Consider the following 14,923-nt stretch of genomic DNA (forward strand, 5'->3'; position numbering starts at 1 on the left):
GCTCGTGCTGCGCCAGGTACTGGGAAGGCGTCTGCTTGGCAGCCCGGGCGCAGTGCAGCAGCTCTCTCTGCAGCAGCGGGAGGTTGGCCTGGAAAACAAGCGTGGGTCTGGTTTACGCAGGCTGCGGGCAGGCGATTCCAGCCATTCGCAGAAGGTTTGCTGTGCACACATAATACCTCAGAGCAATAACGCCTAGAGCCTGTGGCCCCCAGTCAGGATCCTCCAGCTCCTGGTGTCTGCACTGTCAGATTTACCCGTATTTTCTCAAGAGCTGAGGATGGCCTGACATAGGTGCACCCAAAAACCAAGTGTCACGGGAAGCACTCTAGCATCTAACTACCCCAGACGTGCTCCGTATGCCAACACTTCAAATATTCTAGATCTGAACATTTGCAAATAAGATTATAGGATCAGTAGCTGCCGAATGGAGCTTGGTTTGTCTCCTTTATCCCTAACATACAAGCAGACATATGTGGCACTCGTTTTAACGTTAGCTTTCCGCAAGCCAGTCCCACATGGCCACTGCTACGGTCTGTGCAGTCTGTCTTGGACTTCAACAAAATTGCTGTGGTGCTTGAAACAAGAGCTTTCCCAGCAATGACATGCTGCCAAGCGGCACAGACTGGCACACGGAGCGTCAGCAAGCCCCACCAGCTCCCTGTCACCTTCAGAAAGGGGATCACAAACGGCCGGAGGGGGAAGTTCGTTGCCTCTTGCAGCTTGCAGTGAAACTCCTCGATTGTCACCGTTGAGTTCTGAGAAAAGAAATTAAAAAATGAAATGACAATTTGTTCTTATTTTTAGACACATGGGAAACGGCTCCAAACAAACAGAACTGGAAGGGAGACTGCATCTGCCACTACAGGACTGACAACGTTTGCATCGGATCCTGCCTAATGCAGCCAAAAAGACTCAGGCCAGCGGAGTAGAAATGCTGCACTAGGCGAGGGGTGAACGCTGCGCACAGCCGGGCGCTGCCTCGTCGAGCATCCTCCCAGCTCCAGAGGCAGAAACTGGCTCTGGGAGGCAGCAGGACCCAGCTGGCATCTCCTGCACCCTGGCCAGGTGGCCTGGGGCAGGCTGCGGGGAGCTAGACAGCGATTCCAGCTGCTCAGAGTTGCACACCTTCCTCTCCTCCTTCCTCCCTTTCAGCTCACCTCGTCTAAGCTATCCACCATCCACGAAGTCTCCATCAGCCTGCTGCTCACCCCACTAGGACGGTCCTTCCCTGGCCCAACCTCGCATCCCCTGTGGCTGTTCAGGCTGGGTGCTCCCTGGGACAAGCAGCATTTGATAACCTGCACGTACCAAGTTCATCCCTGCAGCAATGACCGCAACCAGTGGTGAGAACGACAGTCAGAGGAACCTGGACAGCTTATAATTTCCTTTCCAAAAGGGTAAGCTAAGGTACTACCCTACACCCATGGAAATACATACGCTTTCCTTCTTCAGCAGCAGCATTTTGCATCCAGTGCTCAAGCACTGTGAAAGCCCCCGAGGCCACGGACAGACTCACATTTGCTCTGCCCACGCCAACCCTGGAAGCAGAAATGCTCCAGGCTGCTGCAGTCTAGCTACCTTCGCTGCATGCCAAGCCTCTAAAGAAACGTGCCAAAAAGCAGAGATCAGCTCGGGAGCAGCACTGGGTGCCACACGGGACCACAGCTGGGCAGGCGGCGTGGTGCTGTGCTCCAGGGTCTCAGTCCAAGGTCTGGGCTTGCACAGCATTTCTACCAGTTAGTTTGTATACCTGCAAATATTAGATACAATTCCACAGCAAGACCCGTTTGTTTGGGTTTTGATGGCTGTTTTCTGCTGTCCATAGCTGCTAAAGGGCACAAGGGCATACACACACAGTTTGCACATACATGCACTGCCACCAACCCCAAATCCAAGTGTGGGAATGCAGAAGGGCAGAAGATGTGTAAAAGTTATTTACCAAGCCCCTTCCTGTAGCTGCACTTTCAGACTGTCACAGGCATGAATATGACTGGAAGAATCATGCCTTTGGTAATGCAAATATGCAATCACACAAAGCAGCAGCAGCACACCAGAAGCCCAGACCTCCTATTTTGCCACAGCAGCCTTCCCATCCTCCACAGACCTTGGCAATAGTTAACTTTCCTGTGACAGTGGGTTTTAAGATACGCAGGAGCAGCCCATAAAGAGGAAAAAAAACCCATAAAATACATCCCTGTGTATCAATAAATGAAATCTTTGAAGTGTCATGATATTGTCTACACACTCAAGAGCAGAAAAGGACTACCAGCTTTCCAGAGTGAGTCCCTGCTAGCGACAGGACCCTGCTTTTTCCATTACACCTCACTGCCTTGCTGAGCAAAGAGCGTTGAGTTTGAGCACGCTGATGTCAGGACTCGAACTGGCATTTCTTTGTATGGAAGCAGATCAGAGGTAAACTGATCCGTGGTCAGGGTCAGGCAATCATAAATCTGCACACGCAAGAAAACACTTTCCTAGTACAAAACTACAGGCTCCTCTGAATTGTGTGGAAAGTTTCATTTACGAGAGGAAAAGAAGAAGCCCAGCATAGCCCAAGGCTTCCAGTGAGCCCACGGCACCAGACCTGTGGCCTTTATAGAAAAGCTTTGTCCAAATCCTTCCAGGTTTCCTTAAGTTTAGCTGCACACAAGCTCACGTCAAAGCCACTGGACAAACAGCTTTTTGAAACCCACCAAAGACAAGAAAAAAAGAAGTCAGCAAGTTTACCAGAAAGCATAAACATTAGAGATTCTTGCTCAGTCAACAGCTCTGCTTGTAAAGACGCAAACAGATAATATTGTGTAACGTGGGCACGTACTGGCTGCCAGGATCCCATCGCCAAAGTGATCTGGCAAAAGCAAGGCGGCCCGGGCCGGTGTGAGGGGCTTACCACTAATGCCAGGACGAGGGTCCGGACCTTCTCCCCGATCTCTGGCGAAATGTCGTTGCCAAACTGCTGCAGGGTGGTGAGGAAGCGCTTCAGCTTGCTGAGCTGCCGGGCGCCGCATGTGGCCGGGAGCTGCTGGTTCGTCAGCGAGGAGGAGGAGGAGGAGGAAGGACCGTTGCTAAACCTCTGGGGTGGGGATGGTGCCCCATTCAGCGTCGGGGGTGAATGGTTTATTCCGTTGGGCACTGCAAATGGGAGACAGAAGCAATACTGAGCCTCAGATGGGCACATCCCTGCGGTCTGGTGTTTAAGAGGATCCATCTTCCACCCAAGAGCCTGCTACTGACGGTTAATTGCTGCTAGCAAACAGGGCAAGAACCAGAAAAGGGGCTATGGCCAGAGCAGAGCCCTCACGCCATGCCAGAGGGCACCCAGCGATGGAGCCGGTCACCGGCAACATGTGTGCCTCCTCCTCAACCTTCCCCTGAGCTCGTGGGGATGCTCTGCACCCCCCAGCACGTCAGAACCACACACCCAGCCAAGGCATCTGCAGGAGTCTTCCTTATGGGATTGCTCAGGTGTGATTTACACCACAGCCAGTGACTTCCCCGGCATTTCTCTCCTCCGCTCAGCAAGCTCCATATCCAGGGCCATCAAACACCAACAGAATTCGGGCTCAGCAGAGCAGGCACACCTCTATTTGCATCCGAGGCAGCCCGGGGGACACGGGGTCAGGCTGCATAAAGCTGCCGCTGCGGCAGACCGAGCTGTGCCGTACACTCAAGCCCGAGGAATTAAATGTGCTTTAGCTCAAAGTTTACAGCCCTCGGCAAGAATTACCGATCAGCGTTTTCTGGCCTGTGTCAGGCAGAAAATTACACCAGACAATCCAACAATCCTTCCCAGCTGCATCATTTACAATAAGTCATCAGTGCTCATTACAGCTGGGGTCCCACTAGCAGATACTGCAGCTCAGGTGCCTCCACCTCACCCCGAGGAGGGCTGGCAGCATCCTGCCCCGCAGCGCCCGCCCGCCGTGCCTCCCTGGGGATTTACAGGGAGTTTCGCAAACACAGTTGTTTTTTCCAACCTGGTCCCATCTGCGACTTTGCCTCCTGTAAGCAGCGAGCATGTCGAAACAGACTGGAAGGCTGGAAGTTTGGGAACTCGGCAAGGGATTAGAATAAATTGTTGACATCCCTGCGCCGCCGTTGTGCAATCTAGAGCCCTGTCTGCAAAGCAGCTGTGGGCTGGGGCCCTAACTCAGTATAAACCCAGAATTTTAGAGATGAAAAGTACATCATCGTAAATATAGTTTTAGCTGATCCACTGGGTTATCCTTAAAACCCCAGCCCTGAATGCCTTATGGATGCAAGCGCTGAAGAGAAGGCCACAAACTATAAAAACCATTTATTTCAAACGATGGCGTTCAGAGGAGAAGCGCTGAAGCCACCCGGCAGAGCTGCCCCTTGCACGTGGGGCAGGGGAAGGTGCGTGCTGTGATGGAGCAGCAAATTGCAAAAAAAAGATGCCAAAACTTCCACTGCAGCTTCACGAGAATCATACCAAATCCTCACGACCCCAGTGAGGGTTTTTCGGAGAAGGCGGCAGGAGGTACTTGAACAGTTAAACCGCTCTGGGGCATGCCAGGGTCGGAGGCTGGAAAGGCTCCACACACCTGGACCTGCCGTGGTGAGCACAGGAGGGAACCCGAGAAGATTAACCAGAGTCAGTTAAGATGCAAGGGAAAGATAAGGCTAAAGAGACCATCAAAGGTGGTTCCTGATAACCAAGGGGTGACAGGCTCTTTGGGGGCATAACAAAGACATGTCCTTTTGTAGACGGAGAGATGATGAAACGAAGGCGAAGGCCAGGAGAGGATGGAAGTTCAGAGGGAAAGCAAGCTCATGCCTTTTGTTATGGATCAAAGCAACCTGAAAAACTCCTGTCCACACCGACTTCCCCAAAGCAGCAAAGGAACAGAGATGTCCTGCAGAGATGGCACGTACCCGCAGGGTTAGCTACTGTGGAGTACCACCAAACGCAGAGCTATGTGAGCTTCTGGCAATTACTCATAAAGAGCATTTCACAATAAAAGTGTTATAAATAGGGGGGAGAGCCGCCCAGAGAAGCTCCTCTCAAACAGCGGAGGTCTGCAGAGCTCCACACTCTCCAGCGGCCGCGATCAAGGTGCTTTACCCCCTTCTCTATTTCACTTCCTCTTTTCTTTCAAATGAAAGACTAGGGAGAGTAACAGGCTCTATTTATACCCCGGGAGAAGTAGGGGCTGTGCAACCCCCCCGGGGGCTGCGGGGGACCCTCAGGGAGGCTGTCAAGGATGGGAGCGAGCTGGGTCGGGTCGGGGCTGCCGTTAGACGCAGCCCCCGTAACCGTTCTCTGCGTTTTCAGGCTTACCCTGCCTGACCCTCCTGCAAACGGCGTTACCGCAGGGCGGCTGGCAGTTATCTGATCCTGCACGTCGCCAGGATCTGCTCCGCCACAGACCACAGAGCCGGGCTGGGACCTCTATTTCCAGGTGAGAAGACAGCGCTGAAGGAAGTGAGGTGGTGTACCAAGACCAGTGGGGTTACTGGTTTGGGGAGAGGAAGATGCTGAATTCCTGGGAACACAAAAGTCATCGTCTAGCCCTACTCTGTTAAATTCTGCCTTAGGTCCTCAATAGTTGAAGGCTTCTGCTGCTTCTCCAACCCTTCTGTTAGCAATCCACAGGCAGGCATGGCCTTCCTCCAACGTGTTCCTCCTCGCCTGCCCAAGCCGTGGGCTTTTACAGGGCAGGACACACACCTGCTGACTCTGACCAAGACCCTTTGGTGCAACTGAGAAGTAAAAAAGCAAGAATGGACTTCACCACAGGTTGCATCTCACATCTATCTTGGAAAGAGGCAATTAAGTCATCTGCAATCAGCAGATTCAGGCTCCTTGGCCCTTAACAGCATGCCAAGCAACCTCACTGGAAAAATTAATTTCTGTCACTTTGCTAATGGTCTTTTTCTGGCTGAGCAAAAGGAGAGCCATTAAAAACCCCTCAGCGCATAAAAATGGGGACAACGTGTCTGGCGGGATAACCCGGCGATTAGTGCTATTGCCAGCATCACGCAATACATTAGTGTGTGTCCTGACAGAGGCTGGATTGTAAATCTCCGAAATCCACTGCCAGCGTGAAACTGTGAGATATCCCAGACACCGTCGTGGACAGCAAAGCAATGCAGAACCAGCTAGGGAGATGCTCAGCGTGGGGGAAAAAGAGGTGAGGAGAGCCTGGAAAATAAGTATGTGCCACGTGCGACGGTCAGATAACTCCATGCCCAACAAAGTAAAGCAGCTTTGCTCCAGAATGATGCTTTTTAAAAGACATTAAATGGCTTAAATGTTGGCTAAGGGAGAAAAAAAAGACTTTCTAGGCTATAAGAAAAGGCTGTACGTCCATCCTGTCCGTGGTGTCACCTCTGAGCAACACCCTGCTAGAAGAAGTGGGTGCGAGGCTACACTACGGCTGGGCAGGACCAGGATCGACCGTGGCTTAACAGGAAAGATTATAAAGAGAAGATGGAGAAAAGAGAATCTGGATAGACAGCAAGGAATTTCCGATGCTGGGAAATTAAAAAGAGGAAAACTTTCTAATCTCAGCTGCAGAAATGCTGTCTGCAAAGTGAGATACAGCAGAGCGGGAATTAACTCCTCCAAAAGACATAGTGAAAAGCCCAGCTCTTGGCTTGTTTGAAGCCAACCTGTTAAGAGACTTCAATTTCTTAAGGAGTTTATGGCAGAAATCAAGGCTGCACCTGCAAAGAGAAGGACTCAAGGCAGCACCGGGAGCAAGGTAGGAGCAGGCAGGGGGTTGAGGGGCATCACAGACTCTGTTATACGTCCTACATATGTAGCAGAACAGCAGGAAAGCCCCAGTCCCCCCTTCCTCACAGCTGTGCAGAGTGGCTAATGCTTGCCATGCTGGTGAGCAGCCCTGGCCGATGGCTGAGACATCCATCCCTGGTGACTTCTACAAGCAAAGCCTTTCCTCCTGGCTAGAGCTGGTCCCCGGGAAAAGCAGCGTTACTGGGGTCTTACATGCAGTCGGGGTGAAGGACACCGGCCGGGGGCCACCGGGGTTCACAGGGGGCAGTGGCGGCATGTTGGGAGGAGAGGACCTGGACTGTATCTTCACTTCCACGGGCGATCCGGGCATCACTGGCACCCTCTTCTCACCAGCAACTGTACAAAGAGAAGGTGGTAATGCTTAGTGACAGTCACAGACAAGCATTTCCCCGCCCAGCACACGAAGTACAGTTACAAGGGTGAAGATGAGAGGCAGGGGGGAAGTCACGCAAGGCTCCCATGCTGCTCTGCACGGCCCCGAGCCGCCACAGGGGCTCTCCTCCCAGCCTCTTGACCGCATCTTCTCACCCCTCGTGCCTGAAGATGCTTCCTCAAAGTATTTCTGCCTGTTTGCTTTGCTCTCCCCCGATTTAAGATGCCCTCGATACTCCCCAGGCGTGCCCACACACACCTCGCCAGCATGGGGTGCCGAGGTTTCACCTCCAGCCCTGCTCCCCAACCAGCAAAAACATGCTCCAAAGCAGCCACTTTGGCAAAGAGCTCTCTGACCAGTTTTGCATGTTTGCTTTTTTAAAAAAAAAAAAAAGCGACCGAAATGGTCACAGGGTTGTAAAGATCAGCTGACATCAGCTATTCACACCCCCTCTCCTGCGTGCAGTCTCTAGTGTCTCATACATTGCCAGCTCACACCGCACCTTCTTTTTCAGCCTCTGAGGGTCCCTTCTGGGGACCCAGGCTCTGGTGGGATGTCCCAGCTCAGCTGAACAGTGTGGCCATGCTCCTGGCTCCAGTGGCTAAAATCAGCCTCAAAAGGCATCCTTGGGAAGAAACGAGAGAAAAGGAGGAAATAGGTGCTTATGCAAGCCTTGGGGGTTTTGGGGATTTTTTGCGGGGGTTTGTTTTTGTTTTTTTTAAATCCAGACAGCTCAGCAAAGAAAGCCTAAGCATCTCCAAAGCGCAGCTCCCATGGGAGCCAACACCACCCCAGGAGTGCTCCATGTCGCGCTGCCGGCAGCTCCGTCATCCGCCTAGCTGCGGAGCTCGTGACCCCGGATGATGTGACATGAGGCAAATCGCCCCTTTGAGAACGTGATCATTGCTCCCTGCTCCTCAAGCCGCTTGCCTTGTTCAATTAGCTCGCTAACGAGTTGTGACCGTGCTCCAGCATGTCCCAGTGCAGGAACACCGATGGGTTCCCAGCGCGCCCATCCGCACCCCGGCTCGGGGGGCGAGGGAGGTGCAGACACTCATCTTCCACCTCTCTCGGGTGCATGCGAGCTGGGCTTCGGACCGGTGAATTTTCTCAGGCAGTTTTTGGCTGTCGGCAAGCGGAAAAGTCTGCTGGAGCTTCAGGGCGGCAGCCAAGCACACCGCTTCGGACGCAGCAGCTCGCACACAAGCGAGCATCGCTGCTTGGCGAGGCGGCCAAGGGGGCTCCCCCTCCACCCCCTTGAAGGGCGCACGGCTGAAAAACGACACGTGCACAGGGGCTCTGTGCCACCCAGAATCAGTCCTGATGCCTCTTTAAACCACAGAGGAAAGGTATTAAAGCGCATGCTTGTAATCTAATCAAATTAAATTACAATCTAATTTGTAATCCACAGTTTTTACAAATATCTATCAGCTGTAAGAAATTCAGCTTTCAAGTTCTGGCAAAGCAATTAAATGCTGTATTCCCGTAAAGCAGGGAAGCACTGAATAGACGGCAAAGTTTTGCACTGAAATACAACCACAAAACCTGCTACTTCACAACTCCTGACAACAAAAATGCTGCTTTCAAGAGCAGAGAAGACGCGAACTGGCACCCGAGCCCTTTGTGCCGCTGGCCTGGAATCTGCTCCGTGAGCCACCAGCACCTGCTCTGCCACCACACACCAGGCACGAGCTGGCTCATTTATTTTCCTTATGGCAAGTCATCGTTAACGCCAGCAAGGTAACAAACGAAGTTTGTTATTCCTAGCATTTTTTTTGCTGTTTGCAGGATGATCTGTGGGAGGGGGAGCAGAGATGAATACATGCTGAAAATCCATGTTTTCCTGCCCCTTCAGTGCAGCTGAAATAACTGGGGTGGTGGGGCTGGAATCGCTATAAAACCTGCATCCACAATACTTCCATGGCAGAAAGTTTGTGTCTGTATTTAGTTAAGCCTGCTTTCAAAAAAAAAAAAAAAAAAAAAAAAAAATTCTAGGCTTTGCTTTCATAAGGAAAGTCGGGAGATACCAAAGCCATGGAAAACTACTATTAATTTTAACATATAATGATCATACTAATACAATATTGCAAACTACTATTCACATACATTTGGTCTAACTTTCATATGATTTAACACCGATGTGCAGACTCTCCCTGTCATATCCATGCATGAATATGACATTCAGAAGAATAACAATGTACTGATGTAGGAATATGACATCATTCATGCACGTAGGTGCCTATTCCAGCAGGTGAGTTTATTGGCAAGAATGGGAGGAGACAAACCTCTCCCTTTCCTCCCTCTCTAAATAAATGCAGCAAAATAGTCAGAGAGCAGGTTTTGTGCATGAAGTTAGGGGCATTTCTACCACAAAAAGCCTGAGTTCACTCACCTAGGCAGGGATGGGAAACGTTGCTAAATGACACAAATTTTTCAGTCAAAACAGCAGTAATTGTGCCTCTCCACCACTCGGTGCCAGCTGCCTGATGACCATCAGGGGACGGAAACATGTTTGCCCAGAATAGGGGAATAATTGCAAAACCATGAGATAATACATGAGAACCACAACCTGTTTGCACCCAGTCCCGGGATAGAGAGATGTGGTTGATGCTCTTCTCTGCAAGCTCTCTGCCCACCTCCACGCCTGCCCAGCTGCAGGCAAGCCAAGGAGAGCATCGCATCGCTCCCTGCCTGCTGTCAGCCCTTTCCCACCGCACACCCCAAATACCAGCGCACTGCCACCCGCCTGCCTCGTTTGATCTTCTTCACCCCCTTCCTACGAAACCCTCTTCCCCAGGCGTATATGACCAACCTGATATTGCCATGCTCTGGAGAGAAACAGAGCATGAAACCAATCCTTAAGGTTTCTCCTCTTTCCTCTGAAAACGCTCCCAGGGCACACTAAGAAAGCAGAACTCATTTGGTTAATTTACAGGGGGGGGGGAAGTCACATGGAATTTATAACCCCAAAATAAAACCAGCTACTGCTGGGCTACTGCATGAGACACCAAAATCAAAGCTCATGAGAAGCCAACACCTCCTTTTCCGAGCTCACTTCGACAGACAAGAAGCAAACAGGACTGTTAAATTTAAAAGCTTCCTGCTAATGACCTGGGGCATCTATAAACGCAGATAAAAAACATCTTTCTAAAACTTCTCATTTTTAGCCTAAACACATCCATTTAATGAGAATCACGTGAGCAAACCAGACTGCGAACGAGGACTTGAGTCAGCCTCGAGTTGACCTGGGGCTAAAAATGAGCCAGGGAGACGGTCCCTGGAGAAACGCCCCCGTCCTGGTCTCATTCTTCTGCATTTCACTGTTCAGAAATACTTACTGGCTCACCAACAGCAACATTTTGGCGCTGCCTCCAGATGCACAGAGAGGATGCTGAGATGCTCCTCAAAATGCCTGCAAGTCATTCCACCGTATCAGTCATCTGAAATCATGCTAAAGAGTCAAATGCCGTAATAGATTTTTGGATGGTGCTCTAACAATAATTCTTGTCAATGACTGAATACTCCAAGCGTCAAAGCAGGAACTGCCTAAACTGGAAACACTGGGTTGTTCTCCTTCAAAAACTCCTCCTTCCAAACCCTACCTGGACTTAGAAACATTTACAGATGTCGTGTCGTTATTTTTCAAGCAGTGCCTGCAGGACACAGATTGAACGCGTTTATGGCACAACACTTTTGCCGTCAAGCTGCCAAACGTCAGAACTTCACAGTGACACGTGCTCAACTTTGCACCCAGGACCTGCGAAGGTTAACCACGGAAAGAGGCATCAGTGGCCACCCGGCTGGGTGGGAGAGCTGCCTTCCCAACCTTGAATACGCTGGAGTTTCACATGGGAAGACAATTCACTCAGAGTAAAATGAAACCCGATCACGGAGATGCTGTTTTAGTCTTGGCTTGATGCAAGAATTTCATCTTCTCCAAAGCCGATGAAGCCTGAAGACCAGATTTCACAGCGACTGGAGTAACATATTTCAGATGCTGCAAAGCTGCTGTCTGGGTAAGGACAGCTGTAGGCACATATCAGTTTATGCTGCGTGCCCTATATATTCGCGTGTCCCATTTAAGGAGCCCAGGTGTGCAAGAGACTAGAAAGCCCCAGAGCTTTGAATACACCTGAAACCCTTCATCCCTCTGCTCTCCAGCGACATGCTGAAAGGCCTCGGTTTTATTTGACCCTCCGCGTTGACTGTCGGTATGCACCATATTTCCTTTGCTGCTCCAGTTCCCATCCTAGCATAACAAATTAAAAAGGAGCATATGTCAAGATTAAGTGCAGCTGATGAATTTCCTTTCTGAAGAGGAGAAAGAGCTAAGTGAGACAACAGGACAGTATGCCAGGAGAAAACCTGGGGTCTCGACTGGTCCTCAGAGAAGTCCCACTCCTGCACTCCCGGGGGACCGAGGCTCCAGCTCTCCAACACAGCAGCACATTTTAGAGGGGGCAGTTTCAACACCCTCTTGAGACAGATTTCATCGTATTTATTTTCTTTAAAGAAGTCTTCCACCTATGGTGTTTAGTACAAAGAGAGCGTTGCTAACCTCTGAAGAATGGCTAGCATTTACCCGTGTTGTAAACTGTATAAAGAAGCCACCTTATTATCTCTTCATGACTGTGGGTTTGAGAAAAGGGAAAAGGCACAAGAAAAAAAAATAGTGACAAGTTAGGGAGTATCTCAAGTACACCGGAATTTAAATTAACCCTTAAATGCCTTTGGCAATTAGAGAATACCTAAGCGATGAAAAAGAAATAAAAACACTGCATGAGGAAAATTGGATGTTACCTTCCCCCAAAAACCAAGATAAGGAACTAGAGAAGAGAGCCAGGAACAACCCCGGGGGGCAGACAGACACGAACAGTCTCCTCCCCATCCGCTTCCCAAAGTTCAAAATAAAGTTCCAACAGAGAGCAGAGTAGTATCAGGATGGAAGATTTATATTTATTAACAAAAAGCGTATCGTGAACCTGTCTCACATCCTTGCTGGGGCTACGGCTCCCGGGTTGCGTCTCTCATAGGCACGGTCGCATTTGGAAGAGGTGATGGGCAGCTGTGAAGTGCCCGAGGCTGGCGGCACTCCACACTGCAGGATGGTGCTCAAGAGAAAGCCTTGATCTAGCTGCGATGGCGGAGCTGCGAGCTTGCCAAGAGCAAGGGAAGAGAGAAAGAGCCACTGCTACGGTGCAGAAAACGTGGATGCTTTATACGAACTTACACCATAGCATCTGCATAGGCACAATTTAACACCATCCAGCAATCTCTATGAGTGAGCACATGGAGTATGTGCAGGCTCTCAAACCCTGCTATCAGCTCAAGACAGTAAAGCCTTTCCTCCTCCCTCATGGGAAACAGATTTAAAGTCTGTGGCTGGGTGTTTGGAGGGCACATACGGCATGAACATTGATATCTTCAAGCCATTCTTGACGCAGGTGTAGGATTCTCCTTGATTCACTGTCGCGAGAGTTAAGATGGAAGGAGGAACCTGCCTGGCCTGGAGTGATTTTGTAGATCACATTTAGAAATAAGCTGCACCGAGTCGGAACAGCTTCTCACAAACCCATTTGCCAGACTCGAGCACTCCAGCTTTCTGTAGAAGTAAAAAAAAAAAAACATATTGGAAGAAATAAGAGAAAAACACTAAACTTGAGACAGCGCTGCACAACCGGCAGGTATGCCCAGGGAAGGGTTTGCTTTTCCCTGCAGTTTGCAGGACTCATAATCAGACCTTGTCAACAAGGCTTTGACCACTAAGTGGTTAGATTGAAAGTCTGTAAATTAACCAAGTTTTGGTTTTAGTTGATGTCTTTTGAACCAGAGACTGTGTACGAGGGTTTGCCCAGCAGTTCAGAGTCTCAGGACTGAAAGCACATAACGGTTTCATGCAGAAAGAAAAGGTTTAATCAGAGCAGATGTTTTTAACCTTCATCTAGAACAGGCAGAATATGCTCATAACCTAAAAAGCCACTCCTCACCTCAAAAACTCAAGAGCCCCAAATTCATACCTGCCTCTTCAGAGCAAGGGACTGGAGAATCGTCCCAGTAGCAGCAGCCGAGGTTAAATCTGGCAGGAGAAATTCTTTGGTCACCCAGGACAGAAAGACAGACACCCCCAAGGGCGACTCAGCCCATCCCAAAACATTAATCAAAGCAAAGGAGATAAGCCCCACTCCAGACACACCTCTCTTTCCACTGGCCCTACCACCTCAGATGACCACTTGGACTAGAGGCATGAATTATTAGATCGCATACAAGTCAGCAAAACGAACCCTTCCTAGAAACAGTCCTCTGAACCAGAGCCTTGTTCCCCCACCATTTACATGGGTAAGAGTCTCTGGTTTAAGATAAAGCAAGGCAAAGCTTGTCTAAATGGATAAAGAGACCATTTGAAGAGGGAAACAAAGGAAGGACACACCTCGGTGCCCTCTCCGGTGGCTGGCAGGACCCTGCCTACAGCCTAGGAGAGCTGTTTTAAGATAACCAGCTCAATATATCGGCCTGAAGAAAAAGCCAGGGAAATGGCCCAAACCCATCCATTCTAGCCCAAACACGTCTATGATGAAAAGGACACGCTGCAGTTGGCTTGCGTCACAGGGTTCCCTGTTGATAGTCTGAATGCAAACGAGAGGCAGCATCAGTGTAACCTGACCTGATAATGTAAATAGGGTGAAATGAAATATGGTTCGCCACCTCCCCAGCTTTGGCGAATGTTTATTTTGAATAACATGCTTATCTGCTCCAACTGCTCACCATCTGTTTTCAGTCTCCACCAAGCTAATATTTTTCACATTTAGGAACTGAGAAATGGGAAGAATTACATTTAAATTTTATTAACATCTTTCCTCCGCTCTAAGGTTGCCTTTCCCTCCCCTTGATGGCTCTAAGCCATCTGTAGAGCACCTTTGCAGTTCTCGAAGGCATGCAGATGAGAGGTTATCTACATGCAAAGCAAGAGTATCATTACTCAGGCTTCCAGAAGACACCGTTTACTGCTATGCCACTGCAATCCCTCCATCACCTGCTTCCAGACAGCTTCCCCCAAGCTCAAACTGAAATCACATCGTCGAGGAAAGAGCCAATATTTTATCTTTTTGCAGCATCACTGCATCAAAAAGCGATGGAGGGGGAAGACTGAAGATAAGCATCGGAAACAAGGCAGCCAATACAGCAGCCTTAGGAAAAAAAGGATGACTGGGTTAGTCCCAACTTGGGGGAGAGGGAGACATTAAGAGGTTTGCAGTCAAGATTACATTTCTATGCAAATATTGACATTTGCATGTAAGGTGGTTTCCAGAGGTCTCTCTTTGCTCGAGTCAATAAATGACAATTTACAACCAGAACTGCGAGACGCGAGCGTGTCACAAACAGGTCAGCAGCAAATACTGGTCAACTAAGGTCCTTCTCCGTCCTCCTCCCTCCACGCCAAAGCATGGAGTTGGCTAAGATGATACTACAGCATCTGTTGCAGTGGGTGACTTATGTTACTGTACGGATACTTCCTCCACTAAATGCGATCAGCCTATTTTTACCCTGTTTAGCTTGATTTTATAGCACATCTAGGCTCCTGAGCTGTAAGATGCTGTGGGAGTGGAGAGGACTCAGCACCTCGCAGGAGAGCCTCGCATCACACAGGAGGGAGCTGCTGAGCCTGGGATAGGCATTTTATAAATCAAAAATAAACGCGTGTATCTCCATTGCCATCTATTCCTCTCCCACACACAGCTGTTTCACTTTAAATCTCAATTCAATGTGAAAGT

At 49.8% G+C, this 14,923-nt stretch overlaps 1 protein-coding gene across 1 annotated transcript in view; it reads right to left on the reverse strand.

Annotated features, from left to right (window-relative positions):
* CBFA2T2 (core-binding factor, runt domain, alpha subunit 2; translocated to, 2) overlaps window positions 1-7,103 on the reverse strand; it is a 15,632-nt gene extending 8,529 nt beyond the window's left edge. The window contains exons 1-4 of the mRNA XM_009581840.1: window positions 6,974-7,103; window positions 2,891-3,132; window positions 666-755; window positions 1-88 (exon numbers count right to left, since the gene is read on the reverse strand). Of these exons, the coding sequence (XP_009580135.1) occupies window positions 1-88; window positions 666-755; window positions 2,891-3,132; window positions 6,974-7,091 (538 nt within the window). The 5' untranslated portion in view covers window positions 7,092-7,103. The remainder of the gene's footprint in view (window positions 89-665; window positions 756-2,890; window positions 3,133-6,973) is intronic.
* Between the last annotated feature and the right edge of the window lie 7,820 nt (window positions 7,104-14,923).

Source organism: Fulmarus glacialis, unplaced genomic scaffold, assembly GCF_000690835.1.
Source record: "Fulmarus glacialis isolate BGI_N327 unplaced genomic scaffold, ASM69083v1 scaffold1867, whole genome shotgun sequence".
Taxonomy (NCBI): Eukaryota; Metazoa; Chordata; class Aves; order Procellariiformes; family Procellariidae; genus Fulmarus; species Fulmarus glacialis.